General features: G+C 32.3%; 1 protein-coding gene across 5 annotated transcripts; it reads right to left on the bottom strand.

Annotated features, from left to right (window-relative positions):
- Nucleotides 1-1,251: 1,251 nt before the first annotated feature.
- LOC125050173 (long-chain-fatty-acid--CoA ligase ACSBG2) lies at nucleotides 1,252-25,039 on the bottom strand. Of its 5 annotated transcripts, none has more exons than XM_047650014.1 (16): nucleotides 24,980-25,039; nucleotides 20,329-20,404; nucleotides 19,453-19,654; nucleotides 19,068-19,202; nucleotides 18,368-18,569; nucleotides 17,400-17,501; nucleotides 15,876-16,025; nucleotides 15,276-15,385; nucleotides 14,672-14,812; nucleotides 9,446-9,511; nucleotides 7,849-8,067; nucleotides 7,293-7,527; nucleotides 4,093-4,233; nucleotides 3,706-3,831; nucleotides 3,020-3,140; nucleotides 1,252-1,406 (listed from the first exon to the last, which is right to left on the bottom strand). In XM_047650014.1, the coding sequence occupies exons 2-16, from the start codon at nucleotides 20,372-20,374 to the stop codon at nucleotides 1,330-1,332; spliced, it is 2,073 nt and encodes a 690-aa protein (XP_047505970.1). In that variant the 5' UTR covers nucleotides 20,375-20,404; nucleotides 24,980-25,039; the 3' UTR covers nucleotides 1,252-1,329. The 5 variants fall into 5 exon arrangements, with proteins under 5 accessions (XP_047505970.1, XP_047505813.1, XP_047505899.1 ...); XM_047649857.1 differs by lacking the exon at nucleotides 24,980-25,039 and adding an exon at nucleotides 24,677-24,842; XM_047649943.1 differs by lacking the exon at nucleotides 24,980-25,039 and adding an exon at nucleotides 24,681-24,842.
- Nucleotides 25,040-26,476: the final 1,437 nt, after the last annotated feature.

Genomic DNA, 26,476 nt, shown 5'->3' with positions numbered 1-26,476 from the left:
ATTATTGAGGGTTTAAAAGACACGTTCTACGTTTAAAAAGGTTGATTCATATTTATTATCTTTGTATTTTGTGATTCGGGTTGGTGAATTATATATTAGAACGTAATAGCTAACGTTGGTACTTAATTCCTTTTTTTAAAATAACTCAAGAATAAGTTCTAGTTCTAAAATCTATTTATAGAGAAAGCTTGGTGAGTCACATAGAAAAAAAACGTATATTTATTGTTGAAACTGCCGTGATAGAAATGTTCCCTGATTTCTTTATACAAATTATGCAATTTAAAACTTGACGTTAAATTTGACGATTAACTACCCTGGGATTAAAAATGTTAAATAATAACAGTGCAGTAGAACAGTATAAACAACAAGGAGTAAGGAAAGCTTAAAATAAAACACACAAGTTATCATAATAATTTATATTAAGGTAACGAAAATATTATTTACACCTCTATCAACGAACCGATTACAACACTTCATCACCCCATTTGAGCAAAAACGTTTACAATTCATAATAATACTTGCGTTTTTTGTAATTAGTAAAATATAAAAATCGAGACGGCACACTTTTGAGCAGCTCCTGCAGGAATACCTTGATTGAATATGCTGATTTCAATATTGTATTTTATACGCCTAATATCAGCATGCGATAACAAGTTTATAGAATTTGGCACTTGGATCATTACTCTGTAGATAAATTGAAACTTAATAATAGTTTGAAACTCTAATACAACCTTGAATGACCTTGACAAAATAATAAAAATGTGTGCGTGTACTAGTGTACACACGTTAGAAGTGAAACTTCTTTATGACCTTATTTTTCGAAAAATGATCTATATGCAACTATACAGAAATTGGTTATATAAAGTTTAATTTGATAGTTTATCAAACGGCTTTTATTATCATAGACAGGAATACAAATAATACAATTATTTCATTTTACCTTATTACCACTAAGATTATTACAGAATTTCATAAATTGTAATAGAATTTTTAGTATCATAGTTATCGTTATTATAAATTTTTGTTATTAATGGTTTAGAATCTCTTCGAATCAACCGTGGTAGGGATAAGAAAAAGACGCGCGTAACGGTCAAATGTGACGCGTAACCGTAACATGTGACGCGTAACCGAAAAATGTTACACTAAATTTTTTTCCAACCCCGATAAAGAAGTTTCACTTCAATAAAATATTGTCAGACCAATCTTACGATTGGTTACACTTTTTCAAATACAAGTAAAATAATACATAAGTACATACTTTGGAATATATTATTTTTAAGATGGCGATGATAACGCAATTTTAATTATAAACTTTTATACATAACCTAATCAATCTTTGTAGAAGTTTTCTATGATGTCTTTGTATTTCTCGTACACTACGTTTCTCTTGATTTTTAGCGTTGGACCTGAAAATTATAAAATTAACATAAAAAACAAAATCACACTTTATGTGTACACGATTATGGACCATTAAATAAATACTTAATAGTAGATTTAAAATTGTTTTTATATGGGACGGAGTAGCCGAGTAGGCTCAGCCGCACATGGATACTTGCAACGCCTATGGTAAGATTCAGACACGACACTTAAAGGCCGATTTAAATTATCATTAGTGTTTAGGAGAGTGCTTTAGGATAGTACTTTAGTTGAAACATGTAAACGCTACTTGCTTTAGTAAACGCTACTTGCTTTAGTAAACGCTACGCTAAAGAACTTGCCTTTCAAGTTGTACTAAAGCACTCTCCTAAACACTAATGATAATGTAAATCAGCCTTAACTCTAAGTGTGCTTTCAAAAAATGTGTAGAATTTTGACATACGGGAGAAATGGTATCAATATAATATTACCCCCCCCACACTAGCCAGCCTTTGCGACTTGTACTAGCCCAACCATCCAGTGACTAGATTAAATTATTATTAACCGGAAAGGCACGGCATACAATTTCTAACTGCTTTTTTTAATATCTATTAAAAATATTTTATAACGAGGTAATTTTATAAAATTTAATAAAATCTACGATGGTACGCCATAAAAAAAACAAACGTCAGTAAATCCTAACCTGTTAATATTTTTAAGTAGATTAACTTCGTATCCAATCTCGATGACGAAATTTAAATTTAATTCTCTATTATCTGTATGTTTTCACGTTAACAAGCGATAACAAAAAAGTTGTAGTATGGAATTCTTCCAAATCCATTTTATCCTGCTTACTAGGAAGCTACTATCAATTCCAAAATGCGTACAGTCATAATCTTCAAATGACCGATAGGGATTGTAACCAATTTTATTTATCATTTTACATTAATTATCCATTAGTGATAAATACGTTTCTTGCAAACATACCTAAGTATTATTCATGTTAAATCGGGATTATTCATTTTTACTACAAATCGTATCTTGAAAACTTTGGGAAATAAAAACCTTTGCGCAAAATTTATTTATCATTAAAGCGATAATTTAATCTTAAAATCATATCAGAGATTATAGGCTAGTCACGGTTTTATAATCTATATAAAAAAATGTAACCGCAAAATATGTTGCTAAGCGCAAAACTTGAAGAGGGCTTGATCAATTCGAGTATTTTTCATCAATTTAGTATAATATACATCAATTAATATGAATCCAACTTTAAATTTTAATATATTTAAACCAATAGTTAGTCAAATATGGTGAACAAATTTTAATTATAGCGTATGTCAAGGAATAATGTAGCTTTCAACAGTAGGAGTAATTATAAAAATCGGTTGAATTGCCCCTTAGTATATATAATAAAAATAGTTTACATCTTACAATATATTATTAATAATTTTGTAAATAATTTCCATCTTCAAGGGTCTTAATTTTGGTCCTACAAACAAACTAAAAACACTCTCTCTCATAGAAGTTAGTGTTTTAATCTATATATGTTAACTAAAGGTACCTGTACCATGTTGCTTTAACCATTAAAAACATACTTGATTTTATTGTATATTTTTAAATGTTTATATTTGTTCTGCTCAATTAAGACTATACTACTTACCTAATTCGCCGGAGTTCAAGGATAGGTCGACTGGTAGCAACGCGAACTTCTGTATTTTCTGTGCGTTTGATATCGCGTGCTTGTTCGCTTTAGTTATTCCTTCCTCTATAGCTTTGTATACCTATTGAAGGTGACGTACTTGTTAAATATACACGTAACTTAAGAGTAAGATTATAAAAATATTTTTGTAGAAATATTTAATGTCTTAGATACTATTCAGAGTGAAGACTTAACGCTTAGTTTGAGTTGTATGTCAAAAACGTTTTGTGTGAGTCGTACTTTTTTTTTACAACAAATTGACGTACCTACATACGAAAAAAGTGGCGCTGTCCGCGTCCACACAACATCCGGACACGAGCAGCGATCGAGTACACAAAAAGCAATGATATTATACAAACAACACTACTTCAAAAATATATATAGATACTAATTAGTGCTAAGTCTGAACTTTGCATCTTATTCTTACTGATCTAAGACTCCAAGCAGAGACTGTTATCACGCAAATATCACTTATAAAAAGAAAGAAAGTACCACTATTTTACTATAAATTGGTGGATTGAAAGTGTTGCCATATTTACCCATTCTTTATATAGAAAAAAAACAGCGTAAACTATTTTTAAGAATCGTGAATATTCTTATTTTTTTAAATTAAAGCTAGTATGATGGAATGTTAATTTTGTACTTACAACAGGATCTTTAGACTTGACAATTTCGCTGACGGTAGTAGCTTTACTTCCGAGTCCGGCGACCCATTTCCTGGTTTCATTGTCCAACTCGTCCAGGACATCGCCGGTGTTGGGATCAACTTTGGACTGAGAAAAATAACTAGTCTTACACTGCGCTATTTTTTATGATACTAACAAAAATAATTTACTTTTGACCACTTAGACACGTAACAAACCAAAAATATCAACCTACGATTATTAGTCAAGTCATACACTTGAAATTTTTGAATAACATTTCAGAACGTAGCTTTTATATAGTAAGTACTTGATTCTTTTGTCAGTAAATTTAACCTTATTAAATTTTGGACTTGACTAACATTTCAAATTAAATTATAGGTTATATGATACCTTAAGTGTCAGTAGTATGGAGAGGAACTTCCTCCTGTCTCCAATTAGCACGGCATATCCTATGTGCGGTAGTTCAGCTTGTACCGTTTGTTCTATGAGAACGGGCGCTATATTCTCACCACCAGCTGTTATTAGGATTTCCTGAAAAGAAAAACCTCTGTTGAAAGAGTGTTATGCAATTTACATCACAAACTTATGTGGCATTTGGCAAATAACCGATTAGGTTAATCTGAAAAAAAAAGCCGTGACCAAGGGAATAGGTATTCATTTTAATATACTATATAGTGTAAACTCTTTATAACAAATTTCAAGGGACCGAGCATTTTTGTTCGTTATAGAGTTTTCGTTATAGGGACAGCCCTGCGATTCTGTAACTCACTTTTCGAACTCACACAGCGGTTTTCGCATCGGCGGTCGCTCTCAAATCAGTCGTGATGGAGTCATTTTATGATTTGGCATTCTGATAAACAATAAACTACGAGCTCCCACCTTTTTAGAATGCCAAATCATACTGCTTCACGACTGATTTGAGAGCGACCGCCGATGCGAAAACCGCTGTGTGAGTTCGAAAAGTGAGTTACAGAATCGCAGGGCTGGAGAGAAAATCTCTCATTTCATTACTATCAATAGGTGAATTATTTTATTTACTGGCCATCTTGACAGTTTCAAAGTTTGTTTACAACTGATAATACACGATAGGTGGCGATGGTGCGTAGTAACAGAGACCAAAATTTCCTACAGGCAACGTTATCTAAGAATAATGGCACACTTGTTTATGCAATTAACAATAAAAAAGGCGAGACGGCTGTTTATGACCTGTGCTATGCTGTGTCTTTCTTAGAAAATTCACCTCAAAAGTTAGTTTTGTAAGCTGATTATAAAAACAATTACACTTAAGTATGTTGTTGATGTCTAAATATGAAAACATTTCTTCGTTATAGAGAATGGCTGAAGCGTTATAATGAATGAATTAATGTATGGAATTTGTGTTAAACCAAAGAAATGTAACTAATTTTACGTTATAGACAGTTTTCCGTATTAACAAATAACGTTATAAAGAGTTTACACTGTATATATATATATGAGAGGTGATGGTTGGTTAATGATTAAAAATAGTACCAATAAAACTAAAATGACTTGGAAGATAATTGATAGTGAAACTGGAAGAGTCAGGGATCGCAATCAAGATATCGAACTATGTGTCGATAACACTATAATCAAATCTAACGAAGAGATAGCGATTGTTTTTGATAAGTACTTTTCTGACATTCCAATTTCGACTACTAAGTCTCTTCAATCATCTCCCGCCCTCGCTGAATCGCTGCTCAAAGATAATGTAAACGAGTGCAAGGTCAGTTTTTCATTCCGACCCATTGGTGCCGACGATATAGTGAGGATATTTAGAACCATAGATATTAAGAACACTACCGATCTTTGGGGTATTTCTGTAAAAATAATTAGTAGCATAATTGATGTAATTGCTCCCCATCTAGCTATAATTTTCAACAATTGTATTAAAAGTAGCGAGTTTCCCGATCTAATGAAACATAGTAAAGTTATTCCTTTATTTAAAGCAAGTAGTATGTCCGACCCCAGTAACTTTAGACCAATTTCCGTACTATCTATTTGTAGTAAAATATTTGAAAAAATTATATTAAATCAACTGGTAAGTCATTTTAACGTAAACAAATTATTACATAATAATCAGTTCGGTTTTACCAAGGGTCGCTCGACAGCCGATGCCGGTGTTGAGTTATATAGATATATAGTTAAGGCTTGGGAGGAGTCGCATGACGCTTTAGGTGTTTTCTGCGACTTATCCAAAGCATTTGATTGTGTCCAACACGAGACCTTAATCGGGAAACTCCGTCACTATGGCATCAAGAATACCGCACTGAATCTTCTGACTTCCTATTTACACGGAAGAACTCAGAAGGTTGAAGTGAATGGTAAGAGGTCCTCTGGGTCGGCAGTAGATATGGGGGTACCACAGGGCTCAATTCTTGGCCCTTTCCTCTTTCTTGTTTATATAAATGATCTACCTTTCATGGTAGAGAGAAAACATCAGATAGTTTTGTTTGCTGATGACACGTCCTTGATTTTTAAAATCAAACGACAAATAACAAATTTTGACGATGTGAACAATGCTCTGTCTTCGATTGTCCATTGGTTTAGTATGAATAACCTTCTACTTAATGCAAAAAAGACAAAATGCATTAAATTTTGTGCAAAAAATGCAAGGGTTATGGATACTAGACCAATTATAAACGGTGAGGAATTGAATCTGGATGATACAACTGTATTTCTCGGAATCACCATGGATTCAAAACTTCAGTGGTCCCCTCATATTAACGGATTGGCGAAGAGACTTAGTTCTGCAGCCTACGCGGTTAAAAAAATTCGCTCACTAACTGATGTCGATACAGCTAGACTTGTTTATTTTAGTTACTTTCATAGCTTAATGACTTATGGCTTATTATTATGGGGTCATGCTGCTGATGTCGAAACTATTTTCATCCTGCAGAAGAGGGCTATTCGTGCAATCTATAATTTAAAATGTAGGGAATCTCTTAGAGATAAATTCAAGGAAATTAATATATGTACTTACCTTTCCCTCGCAATATATTTATGAAAATATTATGTATGTATACAAAAATAGTGATAAGTTTACTAGAATAGAACATACGCACAATGTTAATACACGAAACAAACGCAGGCTGCAATTTCCCCGTACTAGACTATCTAAAGTTAGTAATTCTTTTTTGGGGAAAGGGATACTCTTCTTTAATAAAATCCCAGAGGCTCTTTTATCACTGCCTTTCAATAAATTTAAGAAATGTATTAAAGAAAAGCTGTGTAAAAAGGCTTACTATAAAGTCAACGATTATCTAGTTGATAAAAGGGCCTGGGACTAGTGTTAGACAGGCTACTTCTAATTAATTTGCGATATTTGTTTTAAATAAGTGTTGTTTGATGATTTGCTGTTTTAAAAGAGTACCGAGAGTTTTTTACGCCGGCTTTTTCTCTCGGCCTACCCCCTCTGTCTTCTTTGCCGATGAGTAGGGATGCCTTCAAATTTAATGACGTGGAATAAGTGATACATGTATCTTATGTTCCATAATAAACATATTTTATTTTTTTATATTTATTTTTGATGATAACCTATTGATAGTAATGATAACGACCTAACCTAACCTTACCTTTATCCTACCAGTGATATAGAGCAAGTTCTGGCTATCTACCCGCCCTACATCACCAGTCATGAGCCATCCATCTTTGTTGAAGGCAGCTCGCGTCATCTCCTCACTATTGAGGTAGCCCATGAAGACATGACGACCTCTGATCAGGATCTCTCCAGGTCCATTAAGGCTGTCAGCACCGTCGAAGGTGGTTTCCGTTCCTTCGAGGAGTTCTCCCGCGCTGTCTGATTTGAATCTGAAAAATTATACACATATTTACCACAACCATAGAAAAACATAGTATTCGACTTCGTTGCGTTGAACGAATTTTAAAACAAAAAGTATCTTTAATAATATAGATATGTTTAATTATAATTTTTTTCTTTACTTTCGTTAAATTTTTTCCCAAAACTTGATCCGGGCCCGCAATAAAAATAGCTAAGCTACGAACAAAAATTAAAAGAATCAACTAAAACTGATAGAATAAGAGCTGCTGTAAAAACAACTTAATATTTTTACTCATGGCAAACCAAATTACCTAGAAAAGGCTGTTGTGAAGACTGAGAAGAAAACTTACCTGGGATAACTACTCAGGGAATGCGCCCCAGCCGCCTCACTCATACCAAACGCGTCCATAAGAGGAATATCCAAAGAGAGGAAGAACTTCTTTATATCAGGTGAAAGAGGAGCCGCTGCAGTCACAAACACATCACAACGGTCCAAGCCCAGTGTCTCCTTCACTTTATCGAATACCAGCGATTTCGCTAGTTTGTAGCCGCAAGTAGTGCCTTCTTGCCTACAAAAAAATAAATGTTATACTTTTCACTCATTAGAGATACAGGGACATGCAAAGAATGGTTTAATTATTCAAAGGTTGACCAATGTTCGATTAAAGAATGTTATTAATTGTTTTACGAAAAAAATAAGGGAAGATTATAGTTAGATATAAAGATTCCGTTAAGTATTGAAAGTTAGAAATAGTTTGCCAATTACAGTACTAGCCTACAGGCTACTACAGTAGGAAGTTTGTTTTTAAGATTATTCGTTACAAAGATACAAACATGCAAATCTCTCCTCATCAAAAGATATTATTAAAAATAACCGAACAACGAAAAATCTAAAAGAAACTCATATTTACAAGGAATATTATAATTACAAGAAATTGTTATGTTTATAATATAGTACTACTTCAAGCATCATGCATCGAACATTTTAAAATACTAAACTAAATTAGTAGTTACGAGCACGTAGCACTACCTAGTATTCAATTTTTATTCATCCTCATCCATCCTCATTGAAACAGGTATTCAGGCCGTTCAAGTAATACGTTAGCACTATAGTGGAGGCATTTTCTAATTTTTGATGACATTGACAGAGGTGGGAGATCTAGTATGATTATACGTCAGCAGTCATTATTTTATACATAAGGCAACCCATACGTTGGCTATGCTTGAAAATTAAATGCATTTTCGAGGAGTTCATTATCTATACAATTGATGAATTGACGTGTTGTAGGCGAAAGTTGAATTGTTCAGTAAATATTATAGATATTATTAGAGGTATCACCTTCCACAAATTTTAGAGGCAATGTTCATTACATCGATTTATTCCTTATGATTGAGCGTCGATTGATCACAAAAATACAGGGAGTTAATGTTCTGTATTGGACCTAATCTAAGCTAATTTCCTGAGTTCTAAAATTATATTTGCTGTTCATGAATCAATAAAAAAATTAACATTAAAAGAAAAGTGCATATACCATTTAAGAGATATGCTTACCTTTGCTGACAATGGGGAGTGGCATAAATAAATGTAGCAAATCTGCTAACGTAATACTTGAACGGGCCCCTATGTATGATTGTCATGCAATTACATAATGGAATCCACATTTATTATGTTATGTTTGAACTATCATTAACATATTATTATATTATACACATAATTAAAAAATTCAATGAAACAATAATATAAATAACCTTGATTTTATATTCATTCCTTGCCTTAAACAAAAAATATTATTGTTGTCTCTGAAGTCACGCAAACTGTACATAAATTAAACTTAACTTAAAACAGTAATTATATGTATGACATGCTTAAGTTCTACGAGCTAGCAACAATGTAAAATGAATTTTGCTCTACATTTTTACATGCAACATGCAAGTCGCATTACGTACCAATAATGTAACATTTCCTTTATAGAAAAGTCTTGTGGTAGGCCCATCATATCAGCAGAGAAGGCACTAATCGATAAATATAGTATATTAGTCGTTAGGTACATTATATGGAATCGATGAGTAAAATAAGAATTTGTTTTTTTATGTAAATTTTTGAATATACACATGAAAGTGGATTCTGCCAATGTCCAGTTGGCATGGGACGATCAAACTGATTAAACTTAATCGCGTTTAATAAAAAATCTGTGCCCCTTTTTTATAATAGGCAAGTAGGAGATCAGTGTGCCTGACACACGCCGTCAGTCGTCTTTTTGAGTTAAGTCATGATATTCCTCAATATGTTTTCGTGAGTTTTTAGTATTCCAGGCTACGCTATAATGAGCATGAAATAGATTTTTGTTTAAAACGCAACGTTTTTTATATCTTCACACTTTTACATTAACTTTGACAACTAACATGTTTTCTTATCACTCTCGTACTTTGAATAAAATAAAACGTGACAAAACATTACATGATCAGTTGTATTACTGTTAGGCTATGTATATTTTTTTACAAATGAAGAATTACATATATCAATAGTTATTTGTGTTACTTAAAATGAGTCAGTATTCAAAGATAAGTGTTGATAATGCATTGTTTGAAATGTATCGAAAACAACTTGATAAATATTAGTCATTATATCTTTTGATAATAAATAATGTTGTATAATTTTTCCAGATATTTTTAATGCTTAAGAACTGTTGATAACCTACCTATGTAGATTGCTAAATGATCACGATAAATCATGTATTAGCTGCTTTCTGTTATATGGTATATATGTATAGATAAATATTAATGCACTATACGATATGCGGAATAGGTTTTTCAAATTTCACATTCACTGAGATTAACATGGGTATTTCATGAAACGAAATACATAGTTTGATATATATATATATATATATATACGAAATATTGATGATAAAAGAGTTAAAAATGTATCAAAAATAACAAATGCAGAGAGCATATCGAATACGGCTGTATCTGACAAAGCCATTATTATGCTAATGTCGTCTAATATTACCTATGAAAAAAAAGCTAATATATTCAAGCTGGACTTTGTGTCTATTCTTAATTACTGGGTCATTGCACGCATCTAAAATTCATTTCAATTCATCTTTAAAGGTGCTAAAATTTAGGCTTCTTCCTAACGCTGTTTATACAATATTATTAAAAATTGTCTATTTTTATTTTTTATATTATAATAGATACAGCACCTCAATCGTAAAAGTCTTCAATAAACTCAAACTCAAACTCAAAATATCTTTATTCAAGTGGGTAACCAAGTACACTTTTGAATCGTCAAGTTAAATTAATCGTAAATTTACATTTACTACCAGTTCGCAAGTCAAGGGCGTAGAGCGGGTAAGAAGAACTGGCAAGAAACTTTCCGCCACTCTTTTTAATCGCCAAGTATTGTCATACAAATTGTTTGAACTGGAGCAATTCAATCCCAAGGATTAGGATCATTTAAGTAGTCCTCAAATTTATAAAAAGCTTTGTTGATTAATTTTCGTTTAACGAGGGCTTTGAATTTGTTTAGTGATAATTCTCTAATTTCGCTTGGGAGTTTGTTGTAAAAACGAATACAATTTCCATATAAGGAGTGGTTTATCTTTTGGAGCCTGGTTGGTCGTACACTCAAATTAGTTCTATTTCGCGTATTATACTGGTGAAAGTCACCATTTGTTTTAAAATCGTTTATATTTTTTTGGACATACAACAAGGCTTCAAGAATATATTGACCAGATAGTGTCATAATATTTAATTCCTTAAACCTATTCCGTACCGACTCCTATAAGCCTAATAAGCCTATTTTATAGTTATATTTTTGCGTGTTAGTTTTTTTTTTCAATATGAATTATCAAAGCGCTACCTGACGCAATCACGTCTGTTCGCCCGAGGTCAACGGTGTTATACAGGCTCTTGATGTCGTTAGATATATAAATTATTCGTTCCAATTCAGCGGTCTTAGTTTTACAAAACAAGGAATACGAAAATTCTTATACTATAATAGTATGTTATGTTGGTACGTCCAACGCCTTCTTCCTTATGAATAATATGTATTCTTTTTACTGTGTTGTTAAATATACATTAGTAAAGCAATAAATGTGACGTTATAAATGATGAGAATCAAAATAGGTATAGTAAAATGAACTAATCTAAGTCTAATCAAAATCGCTTTTCGTTTGTCGGTCATCAAAAGTCAAAGATCATTTATTCATATAGGTAACACAATGTACACATATGAACGTCAAAACGAAATATACATTAAATGCTTCTAATTTCACATTTACTGCCAGTTCTCAAATCAAAAGCGTAGAACGGAAGAGAAGAACTGGCAATGCCTGTTGCAAACTGTCCTTCGGGTGTATAGCAAGCATGGTCACGATTTGACTGATTTATATCAAACTACTACTGATAAGTCTCAGACATGAGTTAATGTTTACTTTGCCTTACTAAATATGTCAATATTTCTGCTAAGTGTTAAATAGGGCGCACAGTTACGCCATTGGGTATGATTATATAATTTTGTACCACCTTTATAGAATTTTGTACCTTATTAATTAGATTTCAGATATCAAAACGCTATAATCCATTTGTTATCAATGCAGCGTTTACACAGATAACGATATCACTCATTTATGTAACAGATGGCATTCGACGAAAGCCTTAATCTGTCATTATTAATTCTTTTTAATTCGTGTGTTTTCCTGTCTTTCCCCTGGCTTTTTATGTACAAAATAGTTTTTTGTTAATTTTCAATTAAGATATCCACTAAGACCAATGTCTGATGACCAATCACTTCATCAGACATCGAGTCCGTCCAGCTGAGCGTTATTTAAGTCAGTTTTCGCCACGTACCAACACTATGTAGAATCAGCTACCCACGGAAGTATTTCCTAACCAATTATCGACTTAGGGTCCTTCAAGAAAGGGGCGTACCAATTCTCGAAAGGCGGACAACGCACTCGTGAGCCCTCTCCAGGCATCGAGAGTATCCATGGTGTTTATCACTTATCACGTTATCACATTAGGTCTTTCTTTTATCAAAAAACCCGCCCCGTTTTGGTGAAATTGTTGCAATGATTAATTGATAAACATGTTTGTTAAAAAACAACAGCATAATGACGCATTTTATGATTTCAAATATATTTATAGTACCTATATAACAGTTTAACATTAATCATTTCCGGATAGGATTTTCAAGCTATATAGCGATAGCAAATTCACTTGACTTGGGCATGTTTTGAGTAATTTAACATTTGTACGCTGTAAATATAGGAGCAATCACACTTTGTTATATATATAATAAATAGTGTGTTCCGGCACGGCTGGACCTAATCTTTATTTAAATAATTTGCATAAATTGTAATGGTGAAAGTATTTTTGAAATCGGTCTAATAGTTTTTGAGTTGTTTCGCATATTTCCCCATCATAAACGTATAATAGTCCATTGAAAAGTTACATTTGGGGTTGCGTTTTTTAGAGGACGCAATTTTATTTATGGAACATGTAGGGGGGGTCAATACAAGCTTAACTCCAAGTTTGTGGGGTTGGCGTGCTTGTCCCCCGGCCGCCATCTTGGATAAAGGGGTCCAAAAACCATGTTTTTGGCTATATCTCCTGAACTATCCATCGTACATAAAACTTGCAAAGACACATTTTGTAACAAATCGCTGTGTCTACGATTATGTCCATGTAACTTTTTATCATAAATCCAAAATTCAAAAAGTTATAAATAAAAAAGTGATAGCTAGCTACCATTCTAATAACTGATTGATAATATAATTATGTCGAAGATTACCATATCAGCAAGTTGTCTGTGGAATAGGCCTACTAGGAATACCAATAAGTAAAATTGTAGGAATAAAAAAAAAATAAAAAAAAATATATTTGGAAAATTTGTTTAAAATAAACGAGAGATCTTAAAAGTAAGGTAAAACTGCTGTTTTGATCGGCTTGTCATGAGCATTGACGCACCTAGTCAACTTTAGAAATATAAAATATTTTCACTTTTTTTACTTATAACTTTTTAAATTTTGTATTTATGATAAAAAGTTACATAAACATAATTGTAGGCACAGCGATTTGCTACAAAATGTGTCTTTACAAGTTAAATGTAGGATGGATAGTTTAGGAGATATAGCCAAAAACGTGGTTTTTGGACCCCTTTTTCCAAGATGGCGGCCGTGGGACAAGGGTGGCGACCCCACAAACTTGGTTTTAGCTTTACACTGACCCCCCCTACACATCAAAAAAATAAAATTGCGTCCTCTAAGAAACGCAAGGTTAGGCCTAAAAAATGTAACATTTCAATGGACTATAAGTTAAAATATAGTAGTGACAAAGTTTAATTCTCTAAAACAATAATTGTTTCGCGGGCCCGATAGCATAAGCACGTTTTATTCATACACGTTCCGATGCTAACGTAGCAGCCAACTAGCTTAATAAACGGTTAAATTATCAGCCTAGCCTCTTAACAAAACAGCGCCGTTTAACTAGCGGCGTGAAAGATATTCAGCCGTAGCGTTTGTAACAAGATTTAATTAACTGGCTGGCTAATGCTTAGGCCATTCGTACGATAGAGAATGTGGCAGAAATAAAAGAGATGAAACATATGAAAAAAAAATTTCTATAATAATAATTTAATGTTTAGTTAAGAGGCTAGGCTATTAATTTAACGGCTTATTAAGCTGGGTGCGACACTAACACTACTATAATGCTAATTATCTTTTCTAATATAATCTTACTTATTTTAGTAATTATCTATATATTAATTATGACTCATTAACTCTAACATTAGTTTTTACTCTTTTGCAAATATTTATTAGATTTTATTTTTATTTTAGTTAGTATAATTCTAGTGTTTCATGTAATTTTATGTTTTTTGTCAATTATTTATGCACTTCTTGATCTATACCCCGTATCAGTAGGTATTTATTTTTCCATTCTAGGGTACCCTGGAAGAAATTGCTTGTTAGCGAAAAGTCCGCCCCTTGCCTAATAACTTATGTAACTTGTTTTTTATATGTGTTTTTTATAAGTGTAAATAAACAAACATCGTGAGCCTAAATTTAATTTTAAATTCGATACGACGCAGGTAAAAGCAAGATATATTATTAAAGATAAGAAAATCGTTTTAAATGTCCTCTGAAACTGTGATATGCGAAATTAAATACATACCCATTAATCCTAGCTAGATGATGTTTCGAGCCTTGGTCTTTCGCCCACGATGCTATGCGCTTGGTCAATGCACCTCTAGATGACCCCACAGCTACTATTCTTTCATACATTTTCTCCCAAATTCTCGGTACTCCCATAAACCTGTGGACACATTCTACTGAATATCTCGTAGTAAACGGTTTGTTGTTATACGAACCAATAGTTTTCTGAAATGAGAATCGTAGACTCTTAGAATTTCTTAGCATAACTAAAAATTAAACTGGACTTTTTAGTTTAAAGAGTTCATACAAACCAGTGGCGCTACAGCTTTTAAGGTCTGGGCCTCAGATTTCTGTGTCGGTTTTTATGATAATTAGATATTAGAAATAATAGGCAAGTATACTCTCAAGTAGACCCACGTCAACGACGTTTTGGGTCTAAGCCATGCCAGCCTCACCGTACGAATAAGTTAAATGCGCATAAAGACAGAAAGTTCATTGGTGCACAGCCGGGACTCGAACCTACGACTAACGACAAGGAATGAGAGTCGCACGCTGATGCTACTAGGCCAACTACAAGCTGTTTAAAGAGTTATGTATGGTTGAATAAATGAATACATATTTACTTCGTAGGTCTAATTTCCTTGAGAGTTTCCAACAAGCTGCCCTTCAGTGCGTCAGGTTGCGCGAAGTATACTGCAACGGCACTCCCTAATGTTATGTAAATATCTATCACCTGGAAAGTATTATTCATATATGTAAAATATAAGAAAAGTATACGTGAAAGGTACTATTTGGTCTGAACCAAGAGGTCCTGGATTGTCCGCAGCATTCTGTATTATTGTATTATTATTTTTCATACTACATGTAATACTAGTATCCCAAATAATTAATTGTTGTACACCCGATATGGACAGGCATATAAAATTTCGTAATTGCTTGAATACAAATTGCCATAGTAACAGCACAGAAATTTTCAATAGAGGTTGCTTAATTTCAAAAATGATTAATAATCCGATAAGGTAGAAGATAAATAATTATCAAAGGGAATAAACAATAATTGCACCAATGCAAATTGCGAGGTCATTTTGTAATTATTAATACCTACAAAGTAATTAATATTGTTACAGCTACCTACAAACAAATAATTAAATTTATCAAACGCTTAAACGTAAAGTATTTTGAACAATTAACACAACCAAAGAAAATAAATTGATAATACTAACCTGTGCAGCAACATGGCTTAAAGGTAGATACGAGATGATTCTGTCAACTGCTGGTTGGACGTTATTTACTCGCAGTGTGCAAGTATGAGCATCCCATGTTAAGTTGTCGTGTGATAACATCACAGCTTTTGGTTGACTAACTGTTCCAGACTAAAATTAATGAAAAATAATAATGTTAAAGTATAAAACTTATTTTCGTGATACGTCACGTCGAGAATTTTAAACAAAAGATGAAACGATTGCGAGAACCGTTCAATTGTGATTGGTTAACACGATCTCTAGTCCAAAACGCGTTTACACTCGATACGTCATGTTATTACGTCCGTTTGACCAATAGCAATCAAACGCTTTTGTTTTACATTCTCATCTCCTAGGTAGTTGCCTTTTGTTAAGAAAACATATGTAAACAGACCCTTTAGAGCTTTTCCTTGGAAATTGACATAGTTCATCATATATTTACAATAATATTTAAAAATAATTGATGAAAACACACGGACAATAAAGATAAGAAAAAAACTACTTATACTGTTGTGATATAAGTCACTATTTGGCGTGTGCTGCCAAAACTATTAATAAATACTTTGAAAATAAATAATGTATATGTTTACTATAGTTATGACCTAAACAATCGTTTTCATGCCTAACTAATACAATCAAGGTGTAAGGCACTGTTTTTCTTTTCTGTTTCTCTTTCTACGGTACTAATTTACGATACTCATTTATCTTTCTATCTACCCGAGTAAAGTCAGGGCAGGTCACCTTTAAAATATAAGACGATCTCTATCATGATGATTCGTAATTTTTTTATCATTAACAGCGAAAAAATTACAAAACAAAAATTCCCCTTCCGATAAAGCTTATAAAAAATCTTGATATTTATGAGTTTGTATTTATTAGGTAACCGATTATTACCTTATCAATGCTGACAAATTTAGCACAATCAAAGTTTTTTTGCCAAAATTTTAGAATTAAAAAGATCAAGAGCCCTCTCCTAAACTATAGGTTTAACGTAATAAAAAATAAATCCTATTTTATTTCTAGTACAATCTATTTTGATCAGATAACTGCATTATACATAGTACTATAAAGGAAGGACGGGGCGTCATACGTTACACAAAAAGGTAACAGTAAAAAATAATAAATTTCATAATTTATTCTATATGCTACGTTTTTGCTATCCACGACCTTAGGATTAAAATTTACTTGATTTTTTAAAGTCTCTTAACATCGCTTTTTATACGCTTCTAACGAAGGTTTACCATTCTTAGCTTTGAATAAACAACTAACCGTAAAGAGCATAACGCCCCTTAAAATTTTGATTACTAGAACTACGCAAGAAAATTTGCTGACAAGAAAAACTTTGCAGTTTCGTTGTAAACCATAAAGGTTTTTTTTAAATAGGTACATTTGTATTCTATAATTAGAAACACATGTACAGCATTACGTACAATGTAACTCCATCGACCTTTAAGACGTAGTTTAAAATCGTATGATCGAGCGTCTAGATTTATTAATGTTACTTACAGTGTAAACAAGGGTACAGCACTCGTTTACAGCAATAGTCTTGAGCACGTTGTCTAGCTGCGTGTCTGGCTCCTTGGCACCCATTTCTATGAGTTGTTTCCACTGGCAACAAAAAAATTTTAGTCTCTTGTTTTGATTCATATTACCTTAATACTTAATTATGTATGATAGAAGCTTGCGAAACGAATTATTATAACTGCGTTATTATTATTATTTGTAAAATGTAAAAATTAACTTTTTGAATGCTTTTTCATTAAAAGAGTTAATCATCGAATTAGATAATGAACAAATAAAATACCAGGACGAAAGATTTCGTATCGAGTACCGTTCTTAAGTCTTTACCTTTTTTATTTCTTGTAAATTGGCAATATTTGTTATCATAATTCTTATTAAACTTCATAGTATCAATAGTTTTATCGTACAGTTACCATTTATTATATGAATATGTAATAAAAATATATATAAAACCGATATTCTTAACCGTTTTCCATACACATAACGTAATTTAATGATAAAATCATATCGGTTGCAGTATGTTAAATAGTTTCATTCTCATATTATCAGACTTATCGAAGAGAATAATTAAAATCGAGCCCTATGTACACACAAATTTGGTATTGGTAATATTAGTTTTGATAACTTTAAGTATATGGAACTTTTCTAAGTTCTTCACAATCGCTCAAGATAAAGGCCATGCCTTTGAATTGTGAGACGGGCTCAATTAAGTGTAGCATTTCCATTATACTTCTGTCTTTAGTGAATGTTTTCAAACTTATCATCATCAATTATTATGACAAGTATCCAAGACCTAACTCACGATTGATGAATCATTCGAGATAATCGATTATAAAAATATAATATAACAAATGTTACAGCTAGCCGGTGTGACGACCTGTAGAATATAGAAAGGCCATACATACTCTTTAAGGTTTTATGCGCGCTAAAAACATTTTGTTAAAAATTCTTACATTGTAAACTCCGGGTATAGAGGTATCAACTTCTCCTTCCCATTGTATTAGCGCCTTCAGATGCGGAAGTCTACTGCGAATGGACAATATCTTGTCTAATTGTTTTTTGTCCTGGACGGCACATATATTCGCCCTTGAGGACTCCAAGCAGTGGAAACATGCCTCAGCTGAATTTGTTGTGTAGATACCTGCTGCGTAGCCTCTGAAAGTATTAAAACATGTCAACACAAAGAAAAATAAGAAGAATCCTTTGTCATTTGGTGTTTCAACTATTAGGTATATAATTGAAATATAGTATTTCTAGTTTAACCTATTCCACGAATATAATTTTTGTTTTGAATATTTAGAAGATTATCGGAGTTAAATTTTGAAACCAATGATTAAGGTTTCTACCAAATACTCGTACTGCTAATAAAAGTAATGCAACTCGAATTTCAAAGACTCGAGTAGCACAGAATTAATACTGTAATATTTATTCTCGATTTTAAACAAAATATAAATAAATCGGACATTTATACAAAATTGCATTCTAAGTTAATGTAATTGTTTTTATGTAGTTTATAATTAAATATAATTAAATTTCCTGGATATTATATTTTGTTAATCAGAAAATAATAAGCTTATAAAAAATTTCTTATAATTTATATTCTTACTTTATATTATAATAAACTGAGAACTATATTTATAGTATGGTATTTACCCAGCATGAATGGCGGCCAAATCCGATATGTACCATTCTTCAGAATTAAAACCAAGGATACAAACTGAGTGGTATCTCTCTAAGCCTAACTTTAAAAAGGCTTTTGCGATCGTCCGGACTTTTTCTTGGTATTGCCTGAAAACAAACATTGGTTGATTGAAATATGCACAGCTTACGAACATAGTCATCGGACAAAATATAATAAAAACTTATTTTATCAAGTACCTTATAGCCATTAATTTTATAACAATTTTTTAAGATATAGCAACATTAAAATTCCAATAACACTGTAATTATTACATAAAACACAATTTCAGTAAAATCATTCAGAGATATGAACCTGTCATACATATTATATTTGAGTAAAAAAATATATTTTTATTACCTATATGTAAGTTTTTCCCATTTCCCATTTCGTTTCGTGCACAAAGCCGTTTCGTCGGGGTACCTAGCTACAGTTCTGCTAAGCAGACCTGGTACGGAAATAGGCGGTTCTGATGCTACTCCCCTGCTACCCATACGCAACTTGACGCGGCCGTCTGGCTTCCATGTTATGTAATCATCTACAGGCACTACCTGCTCTGGTCCTATACGAGAAATTATTCGTAAAAATAATTAAAAATCTTTTTCTTGTCATCTTCATATGTAATTTTTTTTTCCTTTATATAAAGGCATGACCAGCCCTGCTATTCTGTAACTCACTTTTCGAACTCACACAGCGGTTTTCGCATCGGCGGTTGCTCTCAAAAGTGAGTTACAGAATCGCAGGGCAGACATTTAATATATATATGTGTATTCTTAATCAAATTCTCATCCATATTTTTTTTTGGATTCAATGCTGCTAAACTATATTTTAATCAAATATTGAAGTTGTGAGAGAGCTACTCTATGTAATTAATCAATATATAAATTTATATTGGTATTTATGATATGTACATGAATTGTTTGTCAAAAGCAAACAGGATATTATGAGAGGATGTTTAAAATTTTCTTCCAGTTTACCTCATGTTGTACACAATAATAATTTAATAACGTCCATAACATTACATTAACATTATGTAAACTGGTCTAATATTTTTTCTGTCTTATAAAAAAAAGGAGCATCTTTCATAGTCCTTAACTATACTTATTTATTGTTGATTTGTGTTTTTTATTACAAACAGCTGATAAATCTTCAAATTCACTTCACCTTCGATAACTAACTTCGAACTTTGAACCCTATCAATCTTAAAATAGATGTTTTATAAAAAAAATAACTTACCATTTAAATACTTATTCTGACTATCTACACCATTTACTATATGCATTGTGTTAACTTTCACGTCTCCTTTTTATACCTGTTAGAAGGAGATAATAATTAAAACACTTACTTTGAGACGACATGAAGCTGCTATTTAATCGGCAAGGTCGCAAATAATAGCTTAATAACTACTTGTGCCGCTAAAAAGCCACTACCGATCGCCACGAGTTCTCTGACGCAACTCATGGTTCCTCAGTTATAATGAAAATAATAATTATCTTTTTATAGCTAAATTCATAATCCTATGTAGGTCTTAAATGATTAATACGGATCATGTTTGTTGTCTACAGTAACTATATTTTAAATGTTGTAAATATGTTTTTATCAATATCCATCAATAAATCCAAAGGAACAGTGTTACATTTTGATACGCTTTGTATAATTATTTTACAACAGGAAATATCAGTAAAGTCGTCATGATTGTAGGGGACATTGTATTTTTTATATTTTAATTTTAAAGAATTTAGACGTTTTATTTGTAATATTTTTTGCATTATCCTGCTGTTGTCATGTTTGTTTTTTGACAAGTTGCATAAAACTTTATGAATTGATCACTATTACATGCGAGGTAAGTAATTTTTTACAACTATGTTAAACTGTGCACCTATTATAGTTTAACCAATTTATCGGAAATTAGCAAAATTAATCACTTAATCCATTGCTCCAATAATGATCGATTAATTAAAGATAACGATGGGGTTATCAATTAATACATCCACCACATGCTAAGTGATAATATGATGCACTTGTGTGCAGTTTTTATTCTTTTTTTAAATTAATTATTTCAAAAATACTATAATCTATCTAGAGACAGAATAAAAACTACATTATTACGTTACACTAGATTCTATTGTTGTGTAAATGTTATTTCCTTGACGAGTAAGTACGTTTTTACTTTGTTATATAGAATATAATAAAGATATTTTATTGGTTGTTAAATATCACGCTATATCATAAATATATATAGTCATTGAGGTGCGCGTCGTCATGACAAAAACGTACACAGTGATACAACGTTCTACGTTATAATAATTAAATCCTTTCATTTATACTAGGAACAACCTTCTGTTATTACTGAATTTATTTAAAAATTTAGAAATGGAGTTTATGTGGTTTCAGAAATCAATTATCTACAATATCCGTAATTAAGATCTACTTGATAAAGTGATAATTTGTGTGAAACGCTTTAATCGCCTGAAGTCGGTGTTTTATACTTTGATGCTAACAAGGTAAATACAAATTATATCTTCCGAGTGAACCCCCGCGGAGACATTTACCTATTGTTATATGTACTAGGAATCCAGCCTAGAACCTCCTAAGTAACTCGATGTAAATGCAGCCACATAACCGCTTGCATTTATAAGCTAAGCTAACGCCAGAAGCACCAAATGTATTAAAATCCATCAAATGTTAGAAAAACTTTCATAATAACTTTACTGTTCAAACAATCGCTATATCTGGTGTCATTTTATCTTCGGTCATAGGTTAATATTTACTGTGTGATAATTCCAAATGCAGCTATACTATAATGAGTTCAGAAGCATGAATAGTAAGCTTGTACTTTATAAGTAATTAATGTAATGCTCAAACTCAGATCGGCTGACAGGGTAAAGCCAAGCAACTGGAGACGGTCAGCTATTTCCAAAGAAACACTTCGGAAGGTGGGACTGATTCCAAAAGCACTCTATTTACAACTCATCAGACAGGCTTGGGCTTCATTTGTATTAAATTGAACTAAGTTCGCATCGCGCCAATCCGAAAATCCTTTAAGGTACAATTTACGCGTTCAACCCCAGCCTCCCTTTCAGATTGAGTATCGTTTCTCGACGCTCTAGCGTTGGACAGATATCTTTCAACGACAGCCCTGCGATTCTGTAACTCACACAGCGGTTTTCGAATCGGCGGTCGCTCTCAAATCAGTCGCGAAGCAGTCATTTTATGATTTGGCATTCTGAAAAGGTGGGGCTTGTAGTTTATTGTTTATCAGAATGCCAAATCATAAAATGACTGCTTCGCGACTGATTTGAGAGCGACCGCCGATTCGAAAACCGCTGTGTGAGTTCGAAAAGTGAGTTACAGAATCGCAAGGCAGTTCTTTTATCGGGGAAGCCTTGATTTTAGCATGTCGTTGATATGTATTACGCTTATATTAAAATATGTAATTAATATGTTTAGCGATTTACCATAAATAATATGTTGATTGAACCCTACATACTTCCATAAATATGAGTTACAATACATATTTTTCCATTCATTTTTTAATTAGCCTTTTAAATTTAAACACATCTTAGAGGTTTTCATCATGTTATCATTGTTTTATTCGATTTTAACAATTGATGTTCGAAAACTACTCGAGATCTCGAAAATACCGAAACCTCGCGAGATTGTAATTCTTAATCCCACGGTATCCCGAATTAATGATCTCGCTTCGAGATTGCATAGTCACCAACGAACATACTTTTTTCTGTTCGTTAGTAGATATAAGTTTTACATACATAAATAATCAGATTTTAGTAAATAATAATAATACAGGGTTGTAATAAAATCAAGGAAAATTTAATAAGTACTTGTATATTAAATAATAATAGTAATCTACCTACGATTATTTTTAAATAATGTGCTGTATCTAAAGCGGGTAATGAGGTGGTGTAAAAGTCCACTTTATCATACAGTAAATTACTTAGATAATGATAATCGGCTGTAGTCATAGTCTATAAAAACGTATATATAAAAACATTTCCTTCAATACAATTTTCTAGGAGGTAAACATTTTCGAATCCAAATTTTATTTTACTTAATATACAACTAAGAAATAAATTACCTATCAACGTAGATACAATTTTGCAAGGGTACCACCTACAATGAATACCCAGAAATGTTTCGATATCAGAAAGCTGTACAGTGAAATCATTCCTATAAAGGATTTTAGAATAGGTATAGGAATAGATTGGACTATAGGTAATGAAATCGCTTATAGAATATACATATTTAATTAAATGAGATTCTTTATAATATATAAATAAAAATGAATGGCAAAATATGTTGCTAAACGAAAAACTCGTAGCTGGACCGATGTGAGTATGTTTTTATTTATTTCTTGAACTTTGAGGAAGGTTGTTATGTGGAGAAAGTTGAAAAAAAAAGTTAAATTGAAGAATTATAAAAAGTTCGCGGGGGCAGCTAGTTTCGAATATTTTTGTTTCACAACCTATTAAATTGAGTTAATATTTTAATTAGTATCTAAATAATTAAGCAAATTATAATAAATATTTAATAACATAAATTATCAACACCAACTCACACTTATTTTAACACCAAGTTGTTCAAGGATTAATGTAAATACATAGTAAAAGTCACAGTCATAGCCAGTTGAGACATCGTAGTATTGAATCGCAATTTTAGTTATTAAAAAACAATAATAAAATTAAGTAGCGAATGAAACCAAAATATTAGTAATCTTACATAAAAAAATATTTATAACTACAAGTGGTTTAGCTATAATATACCACAATACCTATATAAAGTTTTCTAAAGTTGGTGAGCTTTTTGGAGTTTTATACAGCCCACCAAGACGAAGCAGTCAGAACTATGCTTATCAATGTGTAGCTTAGACAGATAAAATGTTTGATAAAAACTCTACGTTTGTACATAATCAGATTGATAACTGTGCGGTAAAATCTCGGACTCGTGAATCATTTAATGTTTCTTGGATTTGGTTGATCCATATAACTTCTTGGATCACTCTCCAAAAGACGTTGTATGGAGTCATTTTCATTCGAGATGTTATAGATTTAAATAATTTAGGTATACATAATATATATAAAAAGTTTCTTTACCCAGTGTTATTGCTAGTTTTATAAAAATTCAATTAATGTCAAGAAACAGAAAAAAATCGGCAAGGGGGTCAGATAACGGTTGTAACGGTTTAATCATATGTTTGAAGTGCGACTGTCCATCGGCATGCTGACAAATACTGTAAATACCACCAAAGTGTTCCGTACACATTCATAAAGTGTATGAAGTATATGAATTTCATTATAATATATTGTGCATCAAACAATGAAAATAGTAAAACTTTACAACGTGCAGAAGAAAACGTATCAGTGAATTACTTAGCTTTTGCTATATCTACAGAACAAAAAAAATATTTTAATAAAACATTGTATGAAAAGTCTTATTTAAATCTAGTTTTAAAATAACAATTTACCTGTCTCATCAATATCTAATGTTCTGTGAGGATAAATATGACCTACTTAGATTAGAATTTATAGGAGTTAACGCAAAATATTAGAAAAAAGTTCTATTATACCTACAGATAATGCAGCACTTCGATCTTTGTATCACATTCACACAAGATCACTGGCTGGAACTATATCATTCACAGTTGTTTACTTTTCAAATGCGCGGAAAATAGAAAATTAGAAATACCAATTTGCCTCGCGACCGCGTTGGCATGAGAGCGCCAGCCAACTGGCGTCTTGCCCTACACATCACATTTCGGTTTAAAGTTCAATCTTAGATTTTCCTATTTTCCTGCCGCAAGGTTAAATACCACATTGTAATGAAATTTTAGTACATATAACGCTAGAAAAAAGTATGTACAAATACGTACCCGTATATTTAATACTTTTCTTTTAGTTCACGTCTGTTGAGTATATGCTGCGACACGGTTCTGCGTCAAGAGTTTCGTATCGGTAATTATAACATTTAGTAAAATCAGTGTTTATAGATATAGGAAATCTTATCTACTAAGTAGAAGCGTCATCCGAAGACATTCAATAATTAAATATTTTGAACAATCTCAGCTTCTATTTACGGGATTAATTATACTAAAGTACCTAATAATAGATATCAAATAAAAAATCTAATAGACTCGAACATATTAGTATGGGTAAGACATATTTTGATAAATGTCTTTGTGGATTAAACAAATAATTTTATTCAGAGTTCCGAAGATAAGATCTCACTAACTAGTACCTAGTGATACGTTAACTCAAACTCAAACTCAAAATATCTTTATTCAAGTGGGTAACCAAGTACACTTTTGAATTGTCAAGTTAAATTAATTGTAAATTTACATTTACTACCAGTTCGCAAGACAAGGGCGTAGAGCGGGTAAGAAGAACTGGCAAGAAACTTTCCGCCACTCTTTTTAATCGCCAAGTATTACGTTAATAATATTTGAAAATTATGTCTTTTAAAGATTAAATTCTACATGATGCCCACGGTTATTCAGTTGTTGAAGAATCGAGTCTGTATCTTATTCTCCACAAGTGTGTGCGCAGGTGCACACGAGTGCACTCACAATTCTATAATTCTTATAGGTTCTGGTGAGCTTCAGTCCACCTCGCCGAATAGGGCGAAAGAAGGCGCAGGACCGACGACTTTATCCGAACATTCGAGATCGTGGGATTTTAAAAGACCGCAAACATCATCAGCAACGTATAGAATTTATATTTTAAAATACTAGAACGACGTATTGTCGCCTCTCATCTCATTTCTCTTTCTCGAAAATGGTTACCAGTAGATCTCATATTAATGAGGTAGGAAGAGTGTAAAAGAGGCACTCTGAGATTATTTTTTTACAGAAACAATAGTTGTTTAGTTAGTGAGGTGAGGTGTTTTTTTAAATTTTCTGTACCTCCCTCCCCCCCTGGTGAGATGTCGTGAGATTTTATTCAACCCCCTCCCCTATCCCCCAATCTTACGTGAGATTTTTCAAAATGTCGGTTTCTTACGTAAACGCGTAAGAAGCTAACTTTTTGAGCTCGGAGAACTCACAATAACACAGAATTCGTACTATTGAGCTCGAAGAGCTCAAAAACAAAATAAGTAAAATGTTGAGCGTTTAGTTATGGAGTTAGCGGGAAGTTGCAGAGATGGCCTTTAGGGTCAACCGTTTTCCTAATTTTTTTTTATCAGAAAAAAAATTGCGTGATATTTGCCGAGACCCCCTCCCCCCCTTAAACACCTCACGTAATTTATGGACGCCCCCTTTAAACATATTATTACAATAAAATTTTGTGGAACTCTTTTTAATTTTTATTATAGAGGTGTAACATAAATAATAATTTTCATAACTAAAGAATAATATGTTAGTTTAAGTAAT

Source organism: Pieris napi, chromosome 1 (genome assembly GCF_905475465.1).
Source record: "Pieris napi chromosome 1, ilPieNapi1.2, whole genome shotgun sequence".
NCBI classification, from domain to species: domain Eukaryota; kingdom Metazoa; phylum Arthropoda; class Insecta; order Lepidoptera; family Pieridae; genus Pieris; species Pieris napi.
This window is presented reverse-complemented; position numbering and strand designations above follow the sequence as displayed.

Excerpts from the sequence above, each read along its gene's own strand:
- LOC125050173 (XM_047650014.1), bottom strand. The coding sequence starts at position 20,374 with ATGCATATAGTAAATGGTGTAGATAGTCAGAATAAGTATTTAAATG. Across the intron at positions 16,026-17,399 it reads GCTGTACCCTTGTTTACACT|TCTGGAACAGTTAGTCAACC; the intron begins GTAAGTAACATT and ends CATTAATTTTAG. Across the intron at positions 3,832-4,092 it reads CCATACTACTGACACTTAAG|TCCAAAGTTGATCCCAACAC; the intron begins GTATCATATAAC and ends TATTTTTCTCAG.